Source organism: Delphinapterus leucas, chromosome 2, assembly GCF_059928025.1.
Source record: "Delphinapterus leucas isolate spDelLeu-1000000601 "Yukka" chromosome 2, BTC_Dleu_Yukka2, whole genome shotgun sequence".
Lineage (NCBI taxonomy): Eukaryota > Metazoa > Chordata > Mammalia > Artiodactyla > Monodontidae > Delphinapterus > Delphinapterus leucas.
The window spans coordinates 68,809,220-68,834,968 of record NC_143130.1 but is presented as its reverse complement, the minus strand read 5'-3'; the positions used below and the strand labels follow the sequence as shown (position 1 = coordinate 68,834,968).

Below are 25,749 nucleotides of genomic sequence, written 5' to 3'. Positions count from 1 at the left end.
GACTAGAACTTGATTATTCCAACTAGTAAAAAGAAAGAGTAATTATGAAATGTGATACAGATGCTAAGTATTGCTACAATGGCAATATTATATGAATGATCTAACTATACATTATAAGGTTGAACACGTTAAAATTACACAATGTTATATGTCAAATATATTTCAATAAAAAATGAAAAGTAGATTTTTGCAATTGTAAAAAAAGAAAGCACTAGATAATATAATTTGCCACTGAATTCACAAATTCAACGAATTGCCTGACAACCATAATATATATGTATTAAGTATGCTCTTCTAGACATTTCAACAAAAAACAAGGTTTGGGGACAACATAAATTAGAAGTACTATTGAACATCATGGCGAAATATCCATTCTTACCTGGGTGAACATACATTTTTCTCTAAGTTAGTTTCTTTTTTTTTGAGGCTGAACTTTTTTATTACTAAAATTATAGTTTATCTGTTTTTTATTAATAGTGAAGGCATGATATTAGTCCTAGCCAAACGCAGATTCAAAGGTTAAGGAAAAAGACAAAATCCACTTTGTCACTAATAGTATAGTAGTAAGCAGTGTCATAGGTGTGTTTCTAGAATGCTTCACAGCATCTCTCTCAATAGATGCTACTGTATTTCATCTATTTCTTGACATTTTTTTTTTTTTTTTTTTTTGTGGTACATGGGTCTCTCACTGTTGTGGCCTCTCCTGCCGCAGAGCACAGTCTCCGGACGCGCAGGCCCAGCGTCCATGGCTCACGGGGCCAGCCGCTCTGTGGCACGCGGGATCCTTCTGAACCGGGGCACGAACCCGCGTCCCCTGCATCAGCAGGCAGACTCTGAACCACTGCGCCACCACGGAAGCCCCTGACTATTTTTATTTTTTTAAAATATCCTATTGCTTAGTCTTCTGAAATACTTTTTTTTTGGTCACGCCACGTGGCTTTTGGGATCTCACTTCCCTGACCAGGGATCAAACCCAGGTCCCCAGCAGAAGTGTGGAGTCCTAACCACTGGACCGCCAGGGAATTCCTGTGAAATACATCTTAACGAGAAGTTTTTACTATGAAACGGGAACGTGGGGTAGTAGAATTTGTCTGAACAGTATGTTGAATCTAGTAAGCCCCTGAACTACACAAAATAAAGGGAAATGCATGGGCAGTTGATGTTTTGCTTAAATAGTTCTCTTAAATAGTCATGAAGAATAGCTGTGGTTAATTGGGTGCTCAGTCTCTGATGCCCTGTAAAGGTGTTATTTATCATTTACAGGTGAAGAAATAGATGGAAAGAGTTAATGACCTGCTCAAGGACCCCCCAAAGTCATAAATGATGGAGCTGATTTTTAAACCCAAGTCTGACATCAAAGCTGTTAACTATTTTGCTAATGACTGTGACTCATTTTTATAGTTCAACTAAAAATTTCTTAGCCCTAGTCAATTTTACCCGATAATTTTTGATGTTTTACAAACAGGACTAGTTTTTAGTCTTTTCTTATTGGTTTGTAGAACTTTATATATCCTTTGGGTACTATGGGCCTCATATCTTCTCCCAATCTTTCTTTTCCCACTTTGGTTATAGTATTTTTTTTAAAAAAAACTTAAGGGACTTCCCTGGTGGACTTCCCTCCATGCTCCCAATGTAGGGGGCCCGGGTTCAATCCCTGGTCTGGGAACTAGATCCCGCATGCCACAACTAAGAGCCTGCATGCTGCAAAAAAGATCCTACATGCTGCAACTAAGGCCTGGTGCAGCCAAATAAATAAATAAATAAAAACTTAATTTTTAGAAAAGTTTAAGACTTACAGAATAATTGTGAGGATAGTATAGAGTTCCCACATATCTCACAGCTAGCTGTCCCTATTCTTTTTCATGATAACTTTATTGAAAAATTTTGAAGTTTATTGGAAAAGTCATTAACTTTAATAATCTCTTTATATTCTCTATTTGATGAGTCACTGTCAACACTTCTTCCTTTGTTTCTTTAAGCATGGTTACCTTTGGTTCTTTGAACATATTTATAATGGCTACTTTAAGGTCTTTATTAAATCTAATATGCAATTGTTCTCATTGGCAGTTTTTTTGCCTGCTATTTCCCCAAACATGTAGGTTTTCCTTTCTTTGTATGTCTTGCATTCTTTTTTTTCCCTTTGGAAACTAGACATTTTAGGTAACATAGCAAGACTAGGTATTGGTTCTCTGGCTTTTTGCTTACTTGTTTAGTGATTGGCTTGATGAGTTTAGTGGAGTCTGTTTTCTCCCCACATTGCGAAATATCTAATGTTGCTCTTAGATGGAGCAGCCTTGAGCATGCACAGTCACTCTGGGATGGCAGTGATTTTGACAGGGCTGTCTTTGTTTCTTTCCCTGGCCACAACCAGCGGTGAAGCCCCACTGATTGACAAGCTGCCCCTATTTTTTAACACACCAATATGATATATTTGTTACAATTAATAAACCAGTATTGATATATTTACTAAATTCCATATTGTATTTAGATTTCCTTAGTTTTTACCTAATATCTTTTGTCTTTCCCAAAATTCCATGCAGGAAACCATATTACATTTAGTCACTGTGTTTCCTTAGGCTCTTCTTGGCTGTGACAGTTTTTCAGACTTGGTTTTTTCAGACTTTTGGCTTTTATTGGGTTGGCCAAAAAGTGCCTTCGGTTTTCAAGTAAAAATAAAAGACACATTTTTCATTACCTTATGGAGATGGCTAAACTCTAAAACAGTAATTGGAACAGAAGCAGAGAAAGCTTGTTCCTGATTTTAAGGAGTTTCTTTCAAAAGTTTCATCATTAAGTATGATGTCTGCTGTACATTTTTGGTAGATACCTTAGGATATGGAAGTTACCTTCTATCCCAGTTTTCTACAATCCATGGGAATAGTTACTTAATTTTATCAAGTGATTTTTCTGAGTCTATAAGAAGTTCATGTAGATTTTCCTCTTTAATTTGTTAATGAATTATTTTTAATAGATTTCGTTATGTTGAACTATCCTGTTAAGTAATGATATACCATATTTTTACATACAGTACAGATTCAGTTCATTAATTTTTTTGGCTTTTGTCCCCCAGTTTAATTGAGATATAACTGACTGTAATATTTTATTTTGGAATGTGTTTACATTCATAACTGAGATGAGCCTACAATTTACCTTTCTCACACTCTAAGGTTCAGGTTTTGCTACTACGGTTATAAAACAACTTGGGGAACAAAATATTAATTTAATTCAAAAAGTATTTCTTAGAGACTTCCCTGGTGGTGCAGTGGTTAAGAATACACCTGCCAATGCAAGGGGCACGGGTTCGAGCCCTGGTCTGGGAGGATCTCACATGCCATGGGGCAACTAAGCCCATGCGCCACAACTACTGAGCCTGCGCTCTAGATCCCATGAGCCACAACTACTGAGCCCGTGCGCCACAACTACTAAAGCCTGCGTGCTTAGAGCCCGTGCTCCACAAGGGAAGCCACCGCAATGAGAAGCCCGTGCAGCACAACAAAAGAGTAGACCCCGCTCGCCGCAACTAGAGAAAGCCCGTGCGCAGCAACGAAAACCCAACGCAGGGCTTCCCTGGTGGCGCAGTGGTTGAGAGTCCACCTGCTGATGCAGGAGACGCGGGTTCGTGCCCCAGTCTGGGAAGATCCCACGTGCCGCAGAGCGGCTGGGCCCGTGAGCCATGACCACTGAGCCTGTGCGTCCAGGGCCTGTGCTCCGCAACAGGAGAGGCCACGACAGTGAGAGGCCCGCGTACCGCAAATAAAAAAAAAAGACCCAACGCAGCCAAAAATAATTAAATAAATTTATATATATATATAAAAGTATTTCTTATACAGATGGCCAATAGGCACACGAAAAGATGTTCAACATCCCTAATTATTACAGAAATGCATATCAAAATTACAATAAGGTACCACATCACATGGTCAGAATGGCCATCATCAGAAAGTCCACAAATAACAAATGCTGGATGTGGATGTGGAGCAAAAGTAACCCTCCTACACTGTTGGTGGGAATGTAAGTTGGTGCAGCCAGTATGGAAAGCAGTATGAAAGTTCCTCAGAAAACTAAAAATAGAATTACCGTATGATTCATCAATCCCACTCCTGGGCATATATCCAGACAAAACTGTAGTTCAAAAAGATACATACACCCTGGGACTTCCCTGGTGGTCCAGTGGTTAAGAACCCACCTTCTAATGCAGGGGACACAGGTTCAATCCCTGCTTGGGGAACTAAGATCCCACACGCCATGGAGCAACTAAGACCGTGTGTGCCGAAACTACTGAGCACACAAGCCACAACTAGAGAGCCCGCGTGCCGCAACTACACAGCCCATGTGCTCTGGAGCCTGCACGCCACAACTACAGAGCCCACGTGCTCTGGTGCCCACACGCCACAATTAGAGAGCCCGCATGCCGCAACTACTGAGCCTGAATGCCACAACGAGAGAGAAGCCCGTGTGCTGCAATGAAAGATCCCCCATGCTGCAATGAAGGTCCCGTACAACAAAGATCCGACGCAGCCAAAAATAAATAAATAAATAATATTCTTTTGAAAAATAGAGAATATCAGAAGTCAAAGAAGCTATTAGAGACTACGGAGATATTAGAAGACTCAAGAGACAACTGGAAATGGTTCCCACCAGTCAGAAACAAGATAATTAGAGCATCAAAAAGAATGGCAACTGTAATGTACTAAAATAAATAAAATATATATTTAAGAAAAAAATAACTTCTCCCTTTGATTAAAAGAAAAAAAAAGATACATGCACCCTTATGTTCATAGCAGCACTATTCACAATAGCCAAGACATGGAAACAATCTAAATGTCCATCGACAGATGAATGTATAAAGAAGATGTGGTACATATACACAATGGAATATTACTCAGCCATAAAAAAGAAACAATGCCACTGGCAGCAACATGATGCAACTAGAGATTATCATACTAAGTGAAGTAACTCAGAAAGAGAAAGAGAGAACAGACAGCAGAAGCAAGAAGAACTACAATTCTACAGCCTGTAGAAGGAACAGCATATTTACAGAAAAGCAGACAAAATGAAAAGGCAGAAGACTTTGTGCCAGATGAAGGAATAAGATAAAACCCCAGAAAAACAACTAAATGAAGTGGAGATAGTCAACATTCCTGAAAAAGAATTCAGAATAATGATAGTGAAGATGCTCCAGGACCTTGGAAGAAGAATGGAGGTAAAGATCCAGAAGATGCAAGAAATGTTTAACAAACACCCAGAAGAGTTAAAGAACAAACAAACAGAGATGAAAATACAATAACTGAAATGAAAAATACACTAGAAGCAATCAATAGCAGAATAACTGAGGCAGAAGAACGGGTAAGTGACCTGGAAGACAGAATGGTGGAATTCACTGCTGTGGAACAGAATAAAGAAAAAAGAATGAAAAGAAATGAAGACAGCCTAAGAGACCTCTGGGACAACATTAAACACAACAACATTCGCATTATACGGGTCCCAGAAGGAGAAGAGAGAGAGAAAGGACCTGAGAAAATATTTGAAGAGATTATAGTCGAAAACTTCCCTAACATGGGAAAGGAAATAGCCACCCAAGTCCAGGAAGTGCAGAGTCCCAGGCAGGATAAACCCAAGGAGAAACCTGCTGAGACACACAGTAATCAAATGGACAAAAATTAAAGACAAAGAAAAATTACTGAAAGCAACAAGGGAAAAACAACAAATAACACACAAGGGAACTCCCATAAGGTTAACAGCTGATTTCTCAGCAGAAATTCTACAAGCCAGAAGGGAGTGGTCTGTTGTATCTAAAGTGATGAAAGGGAAGAACCTACAACCAAGATTACTCTACCTGGCAAGGACCTTGTTCAGATTCGATGGAGAAATCAAAAGCTTTACACACAAGCAAAAGCTAAGAGAACTCAGCACCACCAAACCAGCTCTACAACAAATGCTAAAGGAACTTCTCTAAGTGGGAAACACAAGAGAAGAAAAGGACCTACAAAAACAAAACCATAACAATTAAGAAAATGGTAATAAAAACATACATATCGATAATTACCTTAAACATGAGTGGATTAAATGCTCCAACCACAAGACACAGGCTCGCTAAAAGGATACAAAAACAAGACCCATATATATATACTGTCGAGAAGAAACCCACTTCAGACCTAGGGACACATACAGACTGAAACTGAGGGGATGGAAAAAGATATTCCATGTAAATGGAAATCAAAATAAAGCTGGAGTAGCAATACTCATATCAGATAAAATACACTTTAAAATAAAGAATGTTACAAAAGACAAGGAAGGACACTACATAATGATCAAGGGATCAATCCAAGAAGAAGACATAACAATTATAAATATACATGCACCCAATATAGGAGCACCTCAATATACAAGGCAACTGTTAACAGCTATAAAAGTCGAAATCGACAGTAACGCAATAACAGCAGGGGACTTTAACACCTCACTTATACTAATGGACAGATCATCCAAACAGAAAATAAATAAGGAAACACAAGTTTTAAATGACACAATAGACCAGATAGACTTAATTGATATTTACAGGACATTCCATCCGAAAACAGATTACACATTCTTCTCAAGTGCACACACAACATTCTCCAGGATAGATCACATCTTGGGTCACAAATCAAGCGTCAGTAAATTTAAGAAAACTGAAATCATATCAAGCATCCTTTCTGAACACAATGCTATGAGATTAGAAATCAATTACAGGGAAAAACACGTAAAAAACACAAACACATGGAGGCTAAACAATACATTACTAAATAACCGAGAGATCACTGAAGAAATCAAAGAGGAAATAAAAAAATACCTAGAGACAAATGACAATGAAAACACGACGATCCAAAACCTATGGGATGCAGCAAAAGCAGTTGTAAAAGGGAAGTTTATAGCAATACAAGCCTACCTCAAGAAACAAGAAACATCTCAAATAAACAATCTAAGCTTCCACCTAAAGGAACTAGAGAAAGAACAAAACCCAAAGTTAGTAGAAGGAAAGAAATCATAAAGATCAGAGCAGAAATAAATGAAATAGAAGCAAAGAAAACAATAGGAAATATAAATAAAACTAAAAGCTGGTTCTTTGAGAAGATAAACAAAATTGACAAACCATTAAAACAAAATTAACAAACCATAAGCCAGACTCATGAAGAAAAAGAGGAAGAGGACTCAAATCAATAAAATTAAAAATGAAGTTACAACAGACATCGCAGAAATACAAAGCATCCTAAGAGACTACTACGAGCAACTCTATGCCAATAAAATGGACAACCTGGAAGAAATGGACAAATTCCTAGAAAGGTATAACCTTCCAAGACTGAACCAGGAAGAAACAGAAAATATGAACAGACCAATCACAAGTAACGAAATTGAAACTGTGATTAAAAATCTTCGAACAAACAAAAGTCCAGGACAAGATGGCTTCACAGGTGAATTCTATCAAACATTTAGAAAAGAGCTAACACCCATCTTTCTCAAACTCTTCCAAAAAATTGTAAAGGAAGGAACACTCCCAAACTCATTCTATGAGGCCACCATCACCCTGATACCAAAACCAGACAACAATACTACAAAAAACCAAAATTACAGACCAGTATCACTGATAAATATAGATGCAAAAATCCTCAACAGAATACTAGCAAACAGAATCCAACGATACATTAAAAGGATCATACACCATGATCAAGTGGGATTTATCCCAGGAATGCAAGGATTCTTCAGTATACACAAATCAACCAATGTGATACACCATATTAACAAACTGAAGAATAAAAACCATATGATCATCTCAATAGATGCAGAAAAAGCTTTTGACAAAATTCAACACCCATTTATGATAAAAACTACCCAGGAGGGTCCTCCCACGGGGACCTGGCCTGAGGAGCAGTGGCTGAAGCTTCGAGACTAGGGCGGCGCAAAAGCCATGTGGATGAAAGGCTCTTGGTGCAGCAGCCAGGAGTCAGTGCTGTGCCTCTGAGGCAGGAGAGCAAACTTCAGGACACTGGTCAACAAGAGACCCCCCAGCTCCACATAATATCAAACAGCAAAAATCTCCCCGAGATCTACATCTCAACACCAGCACCCAGCTTCACTCAACGACCAGCAAGCTACAGTGCTGGACACCCTTTGCCCAACAACTAGCAAAACAGGAACACAACCCCACCCATTAGCAGAGAGGATGCCTAAAATCATAATAAGTCCACAGACACCCCAAAACACACCACCAGACGTGGACCTGCCCACCAGAAAGACAAGATTCAGCCTCATCCACCAGGACACAGGCACTAGTCCCCTCCACCAGGAAGTCTACACAACCCACTGAACCAACCTTAGCCACTGGGGACAGGCAGCAAAAACAACGGGAACTACGAACCTGCAGCCTGCAAAAAGGAGACCTCTAACACAGTAAGATAAGCAAAATGAGAAGACAGAAAAACACACAGCAGATGAAGGAGCAAGATAAAAACCCACCAAACCTAACAAATGAAGAGGAAATAGGCAGTCTACCTGAAAAAGAATTCAGAATAATGATAGTAAACATGATCCAATATCTTGGAAATAGAATAGACAAAATGCAAGAAACATTTAACAAGGACCTACAAGAACTAAAGATGAAACAAACAATGATGAACAACACAATAAATGAAATGAAAAATACTCTAGATGGGATCAATAGCAGAATAACTGAGGCAGAAGAATGGGTAAGTGACCTGGAAGATAAAATAGAGGAAATAACTACTGCAGAGCAGAATAAAGAAAAAAGAATGAAAAAAACTGAGGACAGTCTCAGAGACCTCTGGGACAACATTAAACGCACCAACATTCGAATTATAGGGGTTCCAGAAGAAGAAGAGAAAAAGAAAGGGACTGAGAAAATATTTGAAGAGATTATAGTTGAAAACTTCCCTAATATGGGAAAGGAAATAGTTAATCAAGTCCAGGAAGCACAGAGAGTCCCATACAGGATAAATCCAAGGAGAAATACGCCACGACACATATCAAACTGTCAAAAATTAAATACAAAGAAAGCATATTAAAAGCAGCAAGGGAAAAACAACAAATAACACACAAGGGAATCCCCATAAGGTTAACAGCTGATCTCTCAGCAGAAACTCAGCAAGCCAGAAGGGAGTGGCAGAACATACTGAAAGTGATGAAGGAGAAAAACCTGCAACCAAGATTACTCTACCCAGCAAGGATCTCATTCAGATTTTTTTTTTGTAATTTATTTATTTTTGCTGTGTTGGGTCTTCGTTTCTGTGCGAGGGCTTTCTCTAGTTGTGGGAAGCGGGGGCCGCTCTTCATCGCGGTGCGCGGGCCTCTCACTATCGTGGCCTCTCTTGTTGCGGAACACAGACTGCAGACGCGCCGGCTCAGTAGTTGTGGCTCACGGGCTTAGTTGCTCTGCGGCATGTGGGATCCTCCCAGACCAGGGCTCGAACCCGTGTCCCCTGCACTAGCAGGCAGATTCTCAACCACTGCGCCACCCGGGAAGCCCTCTCATTCAGATTTGATGGAGAAATTGAAACCTTTACAGACAAGCAAAAGCTGACAGAGTTCAGCACCAACAAACCAGCTTTACAACAAATGCTAAAGGAACTTCTCTAGGCAAGAAACACAAGAGAAGGAAAAGACCTACAATAACGAACCAGAAACAATTCAGAAAATGGGAATAGGAACATACATATTGATAATTACCTTAAATGTAAATGGACTAAATGCTCCCACCAAAAGACACAGATTGGCTGAATGGATACAAAAACAAGGCCCATATATATGCTGTCTACAAGAGACCCATTTCAGACCTAGAGACACATACAGACTGAAAGTAAGGGGATGGAAAAAGATATTCCATGCAAATGGAAACCAAAAGAAAGCTGGAGTAGCAATTCTCATAACAGACAAAATAGACTTTAAAATAAAGACTATTAGAGATAAACAAGGACACTACATAATGATCAAGGGATCGATCCAAGAAGAAGATATGACAATTGTAAATATTTATGCACCCAACATAGGAGCACCTCAATACATAAGGCAAATACTAACAGCCATAAACGGGGAAATCGACAATAACACATTCATAGTAGGGGATTTTAACACCCCACTTTCTCCAATGGACAGATCATCCAAAATGAAAATAAATAAGGAAACACAGGCTTTAAATGATACATTAAACAAGATGGACTTAATTGATATTTATAGGACACTCCATCCAAAAACAACAGAATACACATTTTTCTCAAGTGCTCATGGAACATTCTCCAGGTTAGATCATATCTTGGGTCACAAATCAAGCCTTGGTAAATTTAAGAAAATTGAAATTGTATCAAGTACCTTTTCAGACCACAACGCCATGAGACTAGATATCAATTACAGGAAAAGATCTGTAAAAACTACAAACACATGGAGGCTAAACAATACACTACTTAATAACGAAGTGATCACTGAAGAAATCAAAGAGGAAGTAAAAAAATACCTAGAAACAAATGACAATGGAGACATGACGACCCAAAACCTATGGGATGCATCAAAAGCAGTTCTAAGAGAGAAGTTTATAGCAATACAAGCCCACCTTAAGAAACAGGAAACATCTCGAATAAACAACCTAACCTTGCACCTAAAGCAATTAGAGAAAAAAACAAAAAAAACCCAAAGTTAGCAGAAGGAAAGAAATCATAAAAATCAGATCAGAAATAAATGAAAAAGAAATGAAGGAAACGATAGCAAAGATCAATAAAACTAAAAGCTGGTTCTTTGAGAAGATAAACAAAATTGATAAACCATTAGCCAGACTCATCAAAAAAAAAAAAGGGAGAAGACTCAAATCAATGAAATGAAAAAGGAGAAGTAACAAGTGACACTGCAGAAATACAAAAGATCATGAGAGATTACTACAAGCAACTACACGCCAATAAAATGGACAACCTGGACGAAATGGACAAATTCTTAGAAATGCACAACGTGCCAAGACTGAATCAGGAAGAAATAGAAAATATGAACAGACCAATCACAAGTACTGAAATTGAAACTGTGATTAAAAATCTTCCAACAAACAAAAGCCCAGGACCAGATGACTTCACAGGCGAATTCTATCAAACATTTAGAGAAGAGCTAACACCTATCCTTCTCAAACTCTTCCAAAATATAGCAGAGGGAGGAACACTCCCAAATTCATTCTATGAGGCCACCATCACCTTGATACCAAAACCAGACAAGGATGTCACAAAGAAAGAAAACTACAGGCCAATATCACTGATGAACATAGATGCAAAAATCCTCAACAAAATACTAACAGACTCCAACAGCACATTAAACGGATCATACACCATGATTAAGTGGGGTTTATTCCAGGAATGCAAGAATTCGTCAATATACGCAAATCAATCAATGTGATAAACCATATTAACAAACTGAAGGAGAAAAACCATATGATCATCTCAATAGATGCAGAGAAAGCTTTTGACAAAATTCAACACCCATTTATGATAAAAAACCCTGCAGAAAGTAGGCATAGAGGGAACTTTCCTCAACATAATAAACGCCATATATGACAAACTCATAGCCAACATCATCCTCAATGGTGAAAAACTGAAAACATTTCCACTAAGATCAGGAACAAGACAAGGTTGCCCACTCTCACCACTCTTGTTCAATATAGTCTTGGAAGTTTTAGCCACAGCAATCGGCGATGAAAAGGAAATAAAAGAAATCCAAATCGGAAAAGAAGTAAAGCTGTCACTGTTTGCAGATGACATGATACTAAACATAGAGAATCCTAAAGATGCTACCAGAAAACTACTAGAGCTAATCAGTGAATTTGATAAAGTAGCAGGATACAAAATTAATGCACAGAAATCTCTGGCATTCCTATACACTAATGATGAAAGATCTGAAAGTGAAATCAAGAAAACACTCCCATTTACCACTGCAACAAAAAGAATAAAATATCTAGGAATAAACCTACCTAAGGAGACAAAAGACCTGTATGCAGAAAATTATAAGACACTGATGAAAGAAATTAAAGATGATACAAATAGATGGACACATATACCATGTTCTTGGATTGGAAGAATCAGCATTGTGAATATGACTCTACTACCCAAAGCAATCTACAGATTGAATGCAATCCCTATCAAACTACCACTGGCATTTTTCACAGAACTAGAACAAAAAATTTCACAATTTGTATGGAAACACAAAAGACCCCAAATAGCCAAAGCAATCTTGAGAACGAAAAATGGAGCTGGAGGAATCAGGCTCCCTGACTTCAGAATATACTACAAAGCTACAGTAATCAAGACAGTATGGTACTGGCACAAAAACAGAAAGATGGATCAATGGAGCAGGATAGAAAGCCCAGAGATAAACCCATGCACATATGGTCACCTTATCTTTGATAAAGGAGGCAGGAATGTACAGTGGAGAAAGGACAGCCTCTTCAATAAATGGTGCTGGGAAAACTAGACAGGTACATGTAAAAGTATGAGATTAGATCACTCGCTAACACCATACACAAAAATGAGCTCAAAATGCATTAAAGACCTAAATGTAAGGCCAGAAACTATCAAACTCTTAGAGGAAAACATAGGCAGGACACTCTATGACATAAATCACAGCAAGATCCTTTTTGACCCACCTCCTAGAGAAATGGAAATCAAAACAAAAATAAACAAATGGGACCTAATGAAACTTCAAAGCTTTTGCACAGCAAAGGAAACCATAAACAAGACCAAAAGACAACCCTCAGAATGGGAGAAAATATTTGCAAATGAAGCAACTGAGAAATGATTAATTTCCAAAATTTACAAGCAGCTCATGCAGCTCAATAACAAAAAAACAAACAACACAACCCAAAAATGGGCAGAAGACCTAAATAGACATTTCTCCAAAGAAGATATACAGACTGCCAACAAACACATGAAAGAATGCTCAACATCATTTATCATTAGAGAAATACAAATCAAAACTACAATGAGATATCATCTCACACCAGTCAGGATGGCCATCATCAAAAAATCTAGAAACAATAAATGCTGGAGAGGGTGTGGAGAAAAGGGAACACTCCTGCACTGCTGTTGGGAATGTGAATTGGTATAGCCACTATGGAGAACAGTATGGAGGTTCCTTAAAAATCTACAAATAAAACTACCATATGAGCCAGCAATCCCACTACTGGGCATATACCCTGAGAAAACCATAATTCAAAAAGAATCACGTACCAAAATGTTCATTGCAGCTCTATTTACGATAGCCTGGAGATGGAGACAACCTAAGTGCCCATCATCGGATGAATGGCTAAAGAAGATGTGGCACATATATACCATGGAATATTACTCAGCCATAAAAAGAAAGGAAATTGAGCTATTTGTAGTGAGGTGGATAGACCTAGAGTCTGTCATACAGAGTGAAGTAAGTCAGAAAGAGAAAGACAAATACCATATGCTAACACATATATATGTAATTTAAGAGAAAAAAAATGTCATGAAGAACCTAGGGGTAAGACAGGAATAAAGACACAGACCTACTGGAGAACGGACTTGAGGATATGGGGAGGGGGAAGGGTGAGCTGTGACAAAGCGAGGGAGAGGCATGGACATATATACACTACCAAACATAAGGTAGATAGCTAGTGGGAAGCAGCTGCATAGCACAGGGATATCAGCTCGGTGCTTTGTGACCGCCTGGAGGGGTGGTATAGGGAGGGTGGGAGGGAGGGAGATGCAAGAGGGAAGAGATATGGGAACATATGTATATGTATAACTGATTCACTTCATTATAAAACAGAAACTAACACACCATTGTAAAGCAATTATACCCCAATAAAGATGTTAAAAAAAAAACCAAAACTCCCTAGAGAGTGGGCATAGAGGGAACCTACCTCAACATAATAAAGGCCATATACGACAAACGCACAGCAAACATCATTCTCAATGGTGAAAAACTGAAAGCATTCCGTCTAAGATCAGGAACAAGCAAGGATGTCCACTCTCGCCACTATTATTCAACATAGTTTTGGAAATCCTAGCCACGGCAATCAGAGAAGAAAACGAAATAAAAGGAATCTAAACTGGAAAAGAAGAAGTAAAACTGTCACTGTTTGCAGATGACATGATACTATACATTCAGAATCCTAAAGATGGCACCAGAAAACTACTACACCTAATCAATCAATTTGGTAAAGTTGCAGGATACAAAATTAATGCACATAAATCTCTTGCTTTCCTATACACTAATGATGAAAAGTCGGAAAGAGAAATTAAGGAAACGCTCCCATCTACCACTGCAACAAAAAGAAAAAAATACCTAGGAATAAACTTACGTAGGGTAAGGCAGAAGACCTGTAAGCAGAAAACTATAAGACAATGCTGAAAGAAATTAAAGATGATGCAAACAGATGGAGAGATCTACTATGTTCTTGGATTGGAAGAATCAATATTGTGAAAATGACTATATGATCCAAAGCAATCTACAAATTCAATGCAATCCCTAGCAAATTACCAGTGGCATTTTTTACAGAGCTAGAACAAAAAATCTTAAAATCTGTATGGAGACACAAAAGACCCTGAATAGGCAAAGCAGTCTTGATGGGAAAAAACGGAGCTGGAGTAATCAGACTCCCTGATTTCGGACTATACTACAAAGCTACAGTCATCAAGATAATATGGTACTGGCACAAAAACAGAAATATAGAACAATGGAACAAGACAGAAAGCCCAGAGATAAACCTATGCACCTATGGTCAACTAATCTATGACAAAGGAGGCAAGGATATACAATGGAGAAAAAACAGTCTCTTCAATAAGTGGAGCTGGGAAAACTGGACAGCTACATGTAAAAGAATAAAATTAGAACAGTCCGTAACACCATCCACAAAAATAAACTCAAAATGGATTAGAGACCTAAATCTAAGACTGGACACTATAAAACTCTTAGAGGAAAACATAGGAAGAACACTCTGTGACATAAATCACAGCAAGATCTTTTTTGATCCACCTCCTAGAGTAATGGAAATAAAAACAAAAATAAACAAATGGGACCTAATGAAACTTAAAGGCTTTTGCAAAGCAAAGGAAACTACAAACAAGACGAAAAGACAACCCTCAGAATAGGAGAAAATATTTGCAAACGAATTAATGGACAAAGGATTAATCTCCAAAATATATAAACAGCTCATGCAGCTCAATATCAAAAAAACAAACAGCCCAATCAAAAATTGGCAGAAGACCTAAACAGACATTTCTCCGAAGAAGACATACAGATGGCCAAGAGGCACATGAAAAGCTACTCAACATCACTAATTACTAGAGAAATGCAAATCAAAACTACAATGAGGTATCACCTCACACCAGTTAGAATGGGCATCATCAGAAAATCTACAAACAACAAATGCTGGAGAGGGTGTGGAGAAAAGGGAACCCTCTTGCACTGTTGGTGGGAATGTAAATTGATACAGCCACGATGGAGAGCAGTATGAAGGTTCCTTAAAAAACTAAAAATAGAATTACCACGTGACCCAGCAATCCCACTACTGGGCATATACCCAGAGAAAACCATAATTCAAAAAGACACATGCGCCCCAATGTTCACTGCAGCACTATTTACAATAGCCAGGTCACGGAAGCAACCTAAATGCCCCTTGACAGACAAATGGATAAAGAAGATGTGGGACATATATACAATGGAATATTACTCAGCCATAAAAAGGAACGAATTGGGTCATTTGTAGAGACGTGGATGCATCTAGAGACTGTCATACAGAGAGAAGTCAGAAAAAGAAAAACAAATATTGTATATTAACGCATATATGTGGAGCCTAGAAAAATGGTACAGATGAACCAGTTTGCAGGGCAGAAGTTGAGACACAGATGTAGAGAACAAACGTATGGACACCACAGGGGGAAAGTGGCAGGGGAGATTGGGATTGACATATACATACTAATATGTATAAAATGGATAACTAATAAAAACCTGCTGTATAAAATAAATAAATAAAATTCAAAAAAGAGAAAGACAAATACCATATGATATTCCTTATATGTGGGATCTAAAATATGACACAAATAAGCTTATCTATGAAACAGAAACAGAGTCACAGACACAGAGAACCGACTTGTGGTTGCCAGTGGGGAGGCGGTTGGAGGACGGATGGACTGGGAGGTTGGGGTTAGCAGATGTAAGCTTTATATATAGAATGGATAAACAACAAGGTCCTACTGTATAGCACAGGGGACTATATTCAATATCCTATGATAAACCATAATGGAAAGGAATGTTAAAAAAAAAGAATGTACATATACGTATAAAGGAATCACTTTGCTGTACAGCACAAATTAACACAACATTGTAAAACAACTACAATAAAAAAAAAACGATTTCTTATTAGTATAGTTTAAAATGGGAAAAATCTTGTTTTACTGTGTGTTGATATGTATTATATTCACCAGATCGGTTTTTTGTTAAGTACACTGGTGAGGGAAGTATGTTTTGGACTGATTCATTCTGGCTTTGGAAACATTTGAATTTTTCAATAACTTTATGTTTTCCCTCCCAGATTCCACTATAATTGCTTCCTAGATTTAGATGAACACTCAAAACAAGTTTTATTTTTAGAAACCTTGATAGTGTTTTTTTAAAAAGCTTTCTAAAAAATTTGGGATATTAAGATATGTTTACATTTGTGGCTAAGATGAACCCAAGTGGGACTCTATATTGGGGGATTCCAATGGAAATGTTTGGTCAGGGATGATGAGATAATGGCATTGATTAAACAAAGCAGGTTCCTGGGGAAAACAAAAAACAAAAAACTGAATCACCTTTCCAGGAAACTAGGCAAATTCCAAGAGGGAAATAACTGATGAAATGTAAAGATTACCATTTTGTTAGTAGGAGTTAAATTTAAGGTTCAGATATGTAATAAATGATACACATACACGTTGTAGACAATTCAAAATATCAAAAATAAAGGAAAAGTTAAGACACTGATGAAAGACCGAAGACCCAAATAAATGGAAAGATATTCCACGCTCCTGGTTGTAAGAATACTGATAAAATGTCCATACTACCCAAAGCAATCTACAGATTCAATGCAATCCCTGTCAAAATTCCAATGGCATTTTTCACAGAAATAAAACAACCCTAAAATTTATATGGAACCACAACACATCCTGAATGCCAAAGCAATCTTGATAAAGAAGAACAAAGCTGGAGACATCACAAAGCTATAGTAATCAAACAGTATAAAAACAAACACATAGATCCATGGAACAGAATAGAGAGCCCAGAAATAACTCACGCATATACAGTCAATTAATTTATGACAAAGGAGCTAAGAATATACAATATTCAATAAATGCTGTTGGGAAACTAGACAGCCACATGCAAAAGGATGAAAGACCACTATCTTACACAATACACAAAAAATTACCTCAAAACGGATTAAAGAACTGAATGTAAGGCCTGAAACCATAAAGCTCCTAGAAGAAAGCATAAAGCAGTAAGCTCCTTGTCACAGGTCTTGGTGATGATTTTTTGGATCTGACTCCAAAAGCAAAGGCAATAAAAGCAAAAACAAATTAGTGGGACTACAATAAACTAAAACGCATCTGCATTGAAGAGGAAACCATCAACAAAATGAAAAGGCAACCTACTGAATGGGAAAAGGTATTTGCAAATCATGTACCTGACAAAGAGTTAATATCCAAAATATATTAAAAACTCATACAACTCGGGCTTCCCTGGTGGCGCAGTGGTTGAGAGTCCGCCTGCCGATGCAGGGGATACGGGTTCATGCCCCGGTCCGGGAAGATCCCATATGCCACGGAGCGGCTGGGCCCGTGAGCCATGGCGCCGCTGAGCCTACGCGTCCGGAGCCTGTGCTCCGCAACGGGAGAGGCCGCAACGGGAGAGGCCCATGTACCGCAAAAAAAAAAAAACCAAACTCATACAACTCAATAACAAAAAAACAAACAATCAAATTAAAAAACAGGCAGATCTGAATAGATATTTTTTCAAAGAAGACATACAGATGGGAAACAGGTACTTGAAAAGGTGCTCAACATCACTAACAATCAGGGAAACACAAACCACAGTGAGCTATCACCTCCCACCTGTTAAGAATGGCTATCATCAACAAGAGCTAACAAGTGTTGGTGAAGATGTGGAGAAAGGGAACCCTTACGCACTGTTGGTGGGAATGTAAATTGGTGCAGGTGCTACAGAAAACAGTACAGAGGTTCCTTCAAAAATTAAAACTACTATTATCTGGCCCACACCCCAACCCACAGCACTGGATTCCGAACACGGCCCGGGCAGGTGCGGCAGTGCCCCCTTGACATGAAGCGGCCTGCGTGGCCAGGGAACCCCACGGCCCCCTGTCAGGACAGTGTGGCATTGCCAGCCAACTCTAGATATAGTGCACCAGGTAGTGCCCCGTCCACTTGCCCCACTGCTGGGCAGGAGATGCACTTGTTTGGGGTCTACCGTGTCTGGGCACAAACGGCTCCCCTTAAACCGCCACCCAAGGGCACAGCAGGACAATGGCCTCTGCCCTGTGCCCCTCATTCTCTGACTCCCTCAGTGGCCCAGAGGCTGCCTCCCACTGGGCTCTCTGGCCGCATCCCCACACCTCGTTGGGGAGCGCCTTCTCACCTGGCCTGTTCCCTCTAGTTGGAAAGAGCTGCATAGATCAGTCCCCATCAAGTTTGTACAGTCCTTGTAACTACTGCCCCCCAAACCCACCCCCTTCGGTTCTGCCTGGGACTGGACTGGGTCCGCCATGCCAGCCCTTTCGGACGTAACTCCTGTAGTATCTGCTTTGACCCCTGCCCCAGTCTTTGCTCCCTGGGTCCCCTGTCCTCTGGACTGGAAGTTAAGGAAGGCTGCATGGAGGAAGCAGCTGCTCTCCCTATTCAGTGTAAGTGGGAGGGTGTCTTGGCAGAGGAGGGTGCTTCCCTACGTACGGGCTTACCAGCAGCCCTGGCCCACTGGGACAGCTTCGATGCAGGAGGGTGGGGTGCAGGGCCTCCTCACTAGTCTCTGCTCCCTTCCAGGCACTTGCCTGCTGCATTAGCAGCTAGTCTTGTTTGGGCCCACGCTGCCCTCCCCTCTGCTCTTCAGCAGTCCTGCCTCTATGCCCACTCGTGCACTTGGCTGCTTCAGCACTCACGCCCAGCGCTGTAAGACTTGTGTCTCTGAATGGACTGTGAGCCCCTAGGGCAGGGCTCCGTCAGTCAACCTTGTGTCCCTGCTACACATCGGTGCTATTAAACATGAGTTAGATCCATGGGGGAAAAAAAAAAATCCAGAAATTCTGAGTATTTACTAGAAGACAATGAAAAACACTAACTTGAAAAGATACCTGCACCCCCATGTTCACTGCAGCATTATTTACAATCTCCAATGCATGGAAACGACCTAAGCGTCCACCAACGGATGAATGGATAAGGAAAATGTGATGGAATACTATTCAGCAAAAAAAGAATAAACTCTTGCCATCTGAGACAACATAGGTGGAATGAACTTGAGAGTGTTATGCTAAGTGAAATAAGTAAATAAGTCAGAGAAAGGCAAATACCGTATGACCTCATTATATGTGGAATCTAAACAAACAGACAAAAAACAAACTAAAAAACCGAAAACAAGCTCATAGATACAGGAAACAGATTTGTGGTTGCCCGAGGTGGGGATGCGGGGCTGAGTGAAATTGGTGAAGGGGGATCAAAGCTACAAATTTCCAGTTATAAAATAAATAAGTCATGGGGATGTAAGGTACAGCATGGTGACTACTGTTAATAATGTACCACACACTGAAAAGTTGCTTACAGAGTAGACCTCATCACACACAAATAAATTTGTTCTCTATGTATGATTGACGGATGTTAATTAGACTTACTATGATGATCACTTCCCAATATAAACGAATATCGAATATCATGTCGTACACCTGAAACTAATATATCAATTATACCTCAATTTAAAAAATTCTAAAGAAAACCTCTCAGCATGAACCCAACACCTGTTTCGTTAGCTTCAAATGACACAAAAAGGCAATATAACACCTAGCCAGACAGCAGTTACATCAAGAGGTCTTTTAACATCACAAGTACAGTTTCAAGGCGTTTACATCCAACCACGAGGTCCCTTGTTTACACACAAAAAAAATGAAGCTTAAGTGGAAAGTTCCCCTATATTCCTAATATATCTTTTATGCTTTGGGGAAAAAAAAAAGACAAAATTTACTCATAATCCCCAAACCCATCCCTCTCTGCACACACAAGAAGGAAGCACTGAATTTAGGTTCCTAGATTCCAAATCCAGGCTCGGCCTCGTAGTGACTGCGGAATCTTGTGTAGTTACCGGGCCTACACCTTAGTTTTGCCACCCACAAAATGGAGATAATAGTACTTACCTCTTATGCTGGGTGAGGATTAAATGAATCCTTGCAAAGAGTGGCTCAGTGCCTGGGTCACAGTAGGCGCTCAAATGCCTCTGCTACAGTAACGTTGCAGGTTTCTCATTTTCTCCTATATTCACTTAGTATTTTATCCGAGAACCTGCGCTAAGCACCGGGACCTCCAGGTTAAAACCTATTTCCTGCTCTTCAGCAGGTCACTGCCTGCTCAAACACTCTCACACGGGCTACAGCAGGTGGGAGTGATACCTATTTATCTAGGTAACTTTTTGCTAAAAATATTTTTACTGTTCACAAGCTGAGTTTTTACCCAAGCCACGGGAACTGGCGTCTGCAAATGCCTAGCAACTTTTCGAACCCGCAAAGCCGCGAGATACGTACTTGCGCAGGCGTCTTTGGTGTGTTGTCGCGAGAGGCTCTAGTCCCGCCTCTTCCGGCAGGCTCGGGCGCCGATTGGTCCGCGTGGCCGGTATAAGCGGCTGCGCGAAAGCGAGTACTTCTTTTTCCTCAGCTTCCGCTAAGGTGCTCGGTCCTTCCGAGGAAGCTAAGGCCGCGTTGGGGTGAGGCCCTCACTTCATCCGGCGACTAGCACCGCGCCCGGCAGACCCTGCCTAGCCCTCGCCCGCACCATGGCCTCCGTCTCGGAGCTCGCCTGTATCTACTCGGCCCTCATCCTACACGACGATGAGGTGACGGTCACGGTGAGTGCGGGCGTGGGCCGGTGGCGGGCTGCAGGTTACCCGCCCTCGCAGGCGTCCGGGGCGGACTCTTCTGGCCGGAGCCGCGGCCATCGACACCCCGACGGAGGGGGACGGGCGGACGGGCGCCCATCGGGTGGTCCCATGTGCGGGCGGCCTGGGGCCTCGGCCACGTGCCCGCCCCGGAGGGAGTGGCTTTTACTTGGCGGCGGCGCGCTCCGGTTTTGACAATCTCTATGTAATTTGTGCAACACGTGGGCAGCCTCATCCGCAGCTAGAAAATGCTCCAGGACGCTTTATACCTCCATTTGGTGTGATTTCCTTTCGTGCTCTTGAGAAGACCCCCTGGGGCCTGGCTGCGTGGTGTAGAGGCTCTGCTCCACCTCTGGCTTTGCCTCACAACTTAAAATAGCAGCGTGACTTGGGCAGGTCCCAGCCTGTGAAGTGGCAGCGATGAACTCGAGGCCGTGCAAAGTACCTGGCACACAAGAGCAGAGGCTTTTTTTTTTCTTTTTTTTTTTGCCTTTAGAGTGGAAGAAAGAGTCGTCTTAAATTAGCATACATGCGATGCCGGTAGAATATTTGAACTGGGTAAACGTAGTTTGGTACCCACGTTAAGAGTGATTTGCTTTCAGTTTGCAGTATTTCGGAGACATTTACGAAAGCTAAACTTTGCTGTATGATGGATTGCCGTTTTTATTTGTTTTAGGAGGATAAGATCAATGCCCTCATTAAAGCAGCCGGTGTAAATGTTGAACCTTTCTGGCCAGGCTTGTTTGCAAAGGTAAGGTGATGGTGGCAGTGATTTGGAGAAGTAAATTTTGGAAGACCGTTAAGTCAGGTGCTTATGCTAAACTCCAGAAGTGCCAGAATTCCACTGGACTTGTCCAAGTACGAGCAATGATTTCCTCACATTTCTAACTCTGGGAGCGAATTAAGGTTTTGCTTTGTCATGTCTTTGTCTTTTTCTCTTGGTCTCAGACTCTGCTGTCTCTTTCCTTCTGTTCTAAAATCATGAGGAAAATATATTAACCAGGTCATTCCTTCATAAAAGGGTCACCCAGGAGGTAATACCACCTGTGCTGTTTCAAGCAAATCCTGCCAGCATAGTGATGGCCTTTTATTGACCACTTATTTTGTGTTGGAATATAAAAGACTAATGAAAACCGGATTCCTACCCAAGGAACTTAGCACTGGCTACCTTGTGTAGGTTACTTAATCTCTGGCAAGTGAAACTGATAGCCTCTAACTATTCACCTTGTGTCCTTCAACCGTGAGACTTGAAAGATTGGACACATTGTTCCTAAATCATCTTCAGTGAATTCCCTTGGGAAAAGTCCTAGAAGTACATAGTAGTATAAAAAATTGAATTCACTCTAAGGAGGAGTCATGAACTGTGGAAAGCATCCTGGTTTGAGTGTTTAAGGAAGCTTGAAGTTTCTCCTAGCAAGTTAAGCCAGCATTTTGGTGCTGGAACAAAAGGACAGGACTAAGCATTTACCTGTATATGCGTATGTATTGCAGGCTTTGGCCAATGTCAACATCGGGAGCCTCATCTGCAATGTGGGGGCAGGTGGACCTGCCCCAGCAGCTGGTGCTGCACCGGCAGGAGGTCCCGCCCCCTCCACCACTGCTGCCCCAGGTAGGAAACTTGGTATCGGAGCGTGGAGATCAGAAGTATTATAGGCAAAATTGTTCTTCGTTTGCTAAGAGTAGACGATGTATAGAGATCTTAAAACCAGAGGCGTAGTTTGATGAGGGAAATCTAGGGTATTTTTGACCACGAAAGTTGAAGGGCCTGGAGCCCTTTGGGGTTTTAGAGAGGTAACTGGCTGTGCTCTGTTTTGTTTTTAGCTGAGGAGAAGAAAGTGGACGCAAAGAAAGAAGAATCTGAAGAGTCTGATGATGACATGGGCTTTGGTCTTTTCGACTGAACCTCTTCAGTAGCACGTTCAATAAAAAGCTGAGCTCTTTGCTGCTGTTCGTCTTACTGATAGTTCTGGGGATGTGTTGGGTAAAGATGAACTTTGGCTTTCAGTGGTGTCTTCCTGAAAGAAGAAGCTGGTTGCAGCATTGAGAACTGCATGGAGACGCAGGAGGAGAAAGGTTCAGAGCAGACACCTTGTCCGGACTACCCGCATGACTTCATGATGACAGGCTCTGTCCTCTAGACCTGAATAAGAGTCACTGTTGGGGGTGATCCAGGCCTCAGATTTTTGAAAACCTAACATGAAGTAGCTTTGGGGGAAGAGGTGATTGAATGGTGGTATGAAGTGGAAATTGGTTTGCTTTTCAAAATGCCAGGGCCACCTTAGAACTTGGATTTATATAACATGATTCTTGTGTATTCAGAGCATGTTAGGTGCCAGGCACTTGGGACATCTGTGCAATTAATAGATGGGGCCATGGGATTGAGGAGTTGAGCAGGACTTTCTGGCCCCGACTGCCCTCACTCCAGCGTACAGGACCATTTGTACATGTTACTATAGCCATTTGGGCAAGTGGCTGGTGTATCTTGTAAAATTGGACATCAAGATACATCTCTGGTAACGTTTAAAGCAGTGCTGAAAAATAAAACTCTCAAAGGTCCAGCAAATAAGTGGCCGTCAGTTATCAGCGGTGGAAACTACAGATATGGAGGAATTCTTAACAGGGTGAGATTTAAAAGCAAGTCTTAGTAAATAACATATATAGCACGTTACCCTTTTTGTAAAGCTCAAATTTTTAAAGAGATTAAGGCATTCATATCTGATAAAAAAGATAAGGTAGGGTAAATTAGGGCCTGAGGTGGCTGGGTACAATGAGAGAACATAGATGTCATTGTTCAAATTTAGACATGGAAAAGGGCATCGCGGAGCACTAAGGAATGTGTCATAAAACAAAGATGATCTACATCCGCGGCGTGGTAAGTGCCTACTTCTCACTTTCCTCATCCATAGCTCACCTAAATGAAGGTCACCAGTGTGCTAATAATCTCAAGCGTCGTTCTGTGCAACAATCCCATGCTGGTAAGACCCCATGCCAGGTGGGTAAGTAGAAGCTCAGAGGTTTTCATGCCTTTGGTTACAAAGTAGTAAGTTCCTGGAAGGATTAAAGCCAGGCAATGACTGCAAAGCCTACTTGAACTGCATCTCCCCATGCTCCTGCACCTTAGCTTTCTCCTCTGTAGTGATGAGGGTACATCCTCTAGAGTGGGGTTCCTTGCATTTAGCATTCAAGGAGGGAACACCCACGTTTAATTTAGCTGAAATATTTTTTGGATGGGTTAAAGAGAATACAAGATAAAGGAAAGCACAGTATCTAAAACAGCTGAAAATTAGTGGTAAATTGGGATATTATAAATTTAAGTTAGCCAAACCAAACAATAGAATCGCAAATGTTCACGCTAGCAAGACTCATGTTAACATGGCCTAATGGATGGCCCAGCTTTTTAAAAGAAACATTTAATATAGTAAAAATCTAATAGAGCTAAAAAACCTTTCCAAAGAATGATCTGATAAATTAGGGAACCCACATCCACATATAGGAATGCCAGTGTTTTATTCATTTGATATAAGTAATAAAGCCTGTCCAGTTCCACCCACCTTTCAGTTCTCTGAGCCTTGATTTCCGCTTTGCAAAATGGAAATCATATCTACTTCATGTTAAGAGAATGAACGAAGTAATGCTTGCTGGCATGCAAATGTTATTTTCCTTCTGCATAAGGCACAAGGAGCACAGCTGGCGTCCCTGGTTTCCAGAATCCCAGGTGCAACCTTGTGCTTCCCAAGCCCGCTCCCTGCCGATCCTGCCCAATCATGGTTTGTTTACTATGACACTTGAGGGCTGCGTACCTGCTTGGTTTCTTATAACTAGTTTCACACTTCTGATGTTCACCAAGCATACTTGTTACTTTTTAAACAGTTTCTTGTTCTTAAAATTCTATTCCCATCTCCTGTGGCTACTGTAAGCATACCTAGGTCCATGGCCAGCTCACTCGCCCGTCTAATAATCCTGCATTAGCAGGAAGCCAGCTTAGGTATATGGGCTCTAATCCTCATGTTCTGAAGACTCTTGGGAACAGACATGTTCATTGACAAACCACCTAAGAAAACAACTTTTTAAAAAGTTCGCAGGGGCTTCCCTGGTGGTGCAGTGGTTAAGGATCTGCCTACCAAGGCAGGGGACACGGGTTCGAGCCCTGGTCCAGGAAGATCTCACGTCACGGAGCCATTAAGCCCCTGTGCCACAACTACTGAGCCTGTGCTCTAGAGCCTGCGAGTCACAACTACTGAGCCCGTGTGTTGCAACTACTGAAGTCCGCGTGCCTAGAGCCCGTGCTCTGCAGCAAGAGAGGCCACAGCAATGAGAAGCCTGTGCTTGCCGCAACTAGAGAAAAGCCCGCGCATAGCAACAAAGACCCAACGCAGCCAAAAATAAATACAAATTTTAAAAAATTACTTTTAAAAAGTCCACAGAATATGTTGGACAATGGGATAGGTTTTAAAAAAAATCCAAAGTGCCTATCAACTGTTTAATTCTTTCTTTTTTTTGTTATTCTCAGCTAAAAATGGTAAGGAGAGGGCTTCCCTGGTGGCCCAGTGGTTGAGAGTCCGCCTGCCAATGCAGGGGACATGGGTT

The 25,749-nt window shown here is 40.8% G+C and overlaps 1 protein-coding gene and 1 long non-coding RNA gene across 2 annotated transcripts in view; one reads left to right on the top strand and one right to left on the bottom strand.

Moving 5' to 3' along the window:
- The window catches only part of LOC111177770 (uncharacterized), a 44,201-nt gene extending 23,354 nt beyond the window's left edge, over positions 1-20,847 (bottom strand). The window contains exon 1 of the long non-coding RNA XR_002645464.2: positions 20,429-20,847. This is a non-coding gene — a long non-coding RNA (uncharacterized LOC111177770). The remainder of the gene's footprint in view (positions 1-20,428) is intronic.
- Positions 20,848-20,913: 66 nt separating this feature from the next.
- On the top strand, positions 20,914-23,103 carry RPLP1 (ribosomal protein lateral stalk subunit P1). Its single transcript, XM_022579904.3, has 4 exons — positions 20,914-21,132; positions 21,839-21,913; positions 22,654-22,771; positions 22,984-23,103. The coding sequence occupies exons 1-4, from the start codon at positions 21,061-21,063 to the stop codon at positions 23,061-23,063; spliced, it is 345 nt and encodes a 114-aa protein (XP_022435612.1). The 5' UTR covers positions 20,914-21,060; the 3' UTR covers positions 23,064-23,103.
- The last annotated feature ends 2,646 nt before the right edge of the window (positions 23,104-25,749 follow it).

Coding starts and splice junctions, on each gene's coding strand:
- RPLP1 (XM_022579904.3), top strand. CDS start 21,061: ATGGCCTCCGTCTCGGAGCTCGCCTGTATCTACTCGGCCCTCATCCTA. Junction 21,133..21,838: donor ACGATGAGGTGACGGTCACG/GTGAGTGCGGGC, acceptor TATTTGTTTTAG/GAGGATAAGATCAATGCCCT. Junction 21,914..22,653: donor GGCCAGGCTTGTTTGCAAAG/GTAAGGTGATGG, acceptor TATGTATTGCAG/GCTTTGGCCAATGTCAACAT.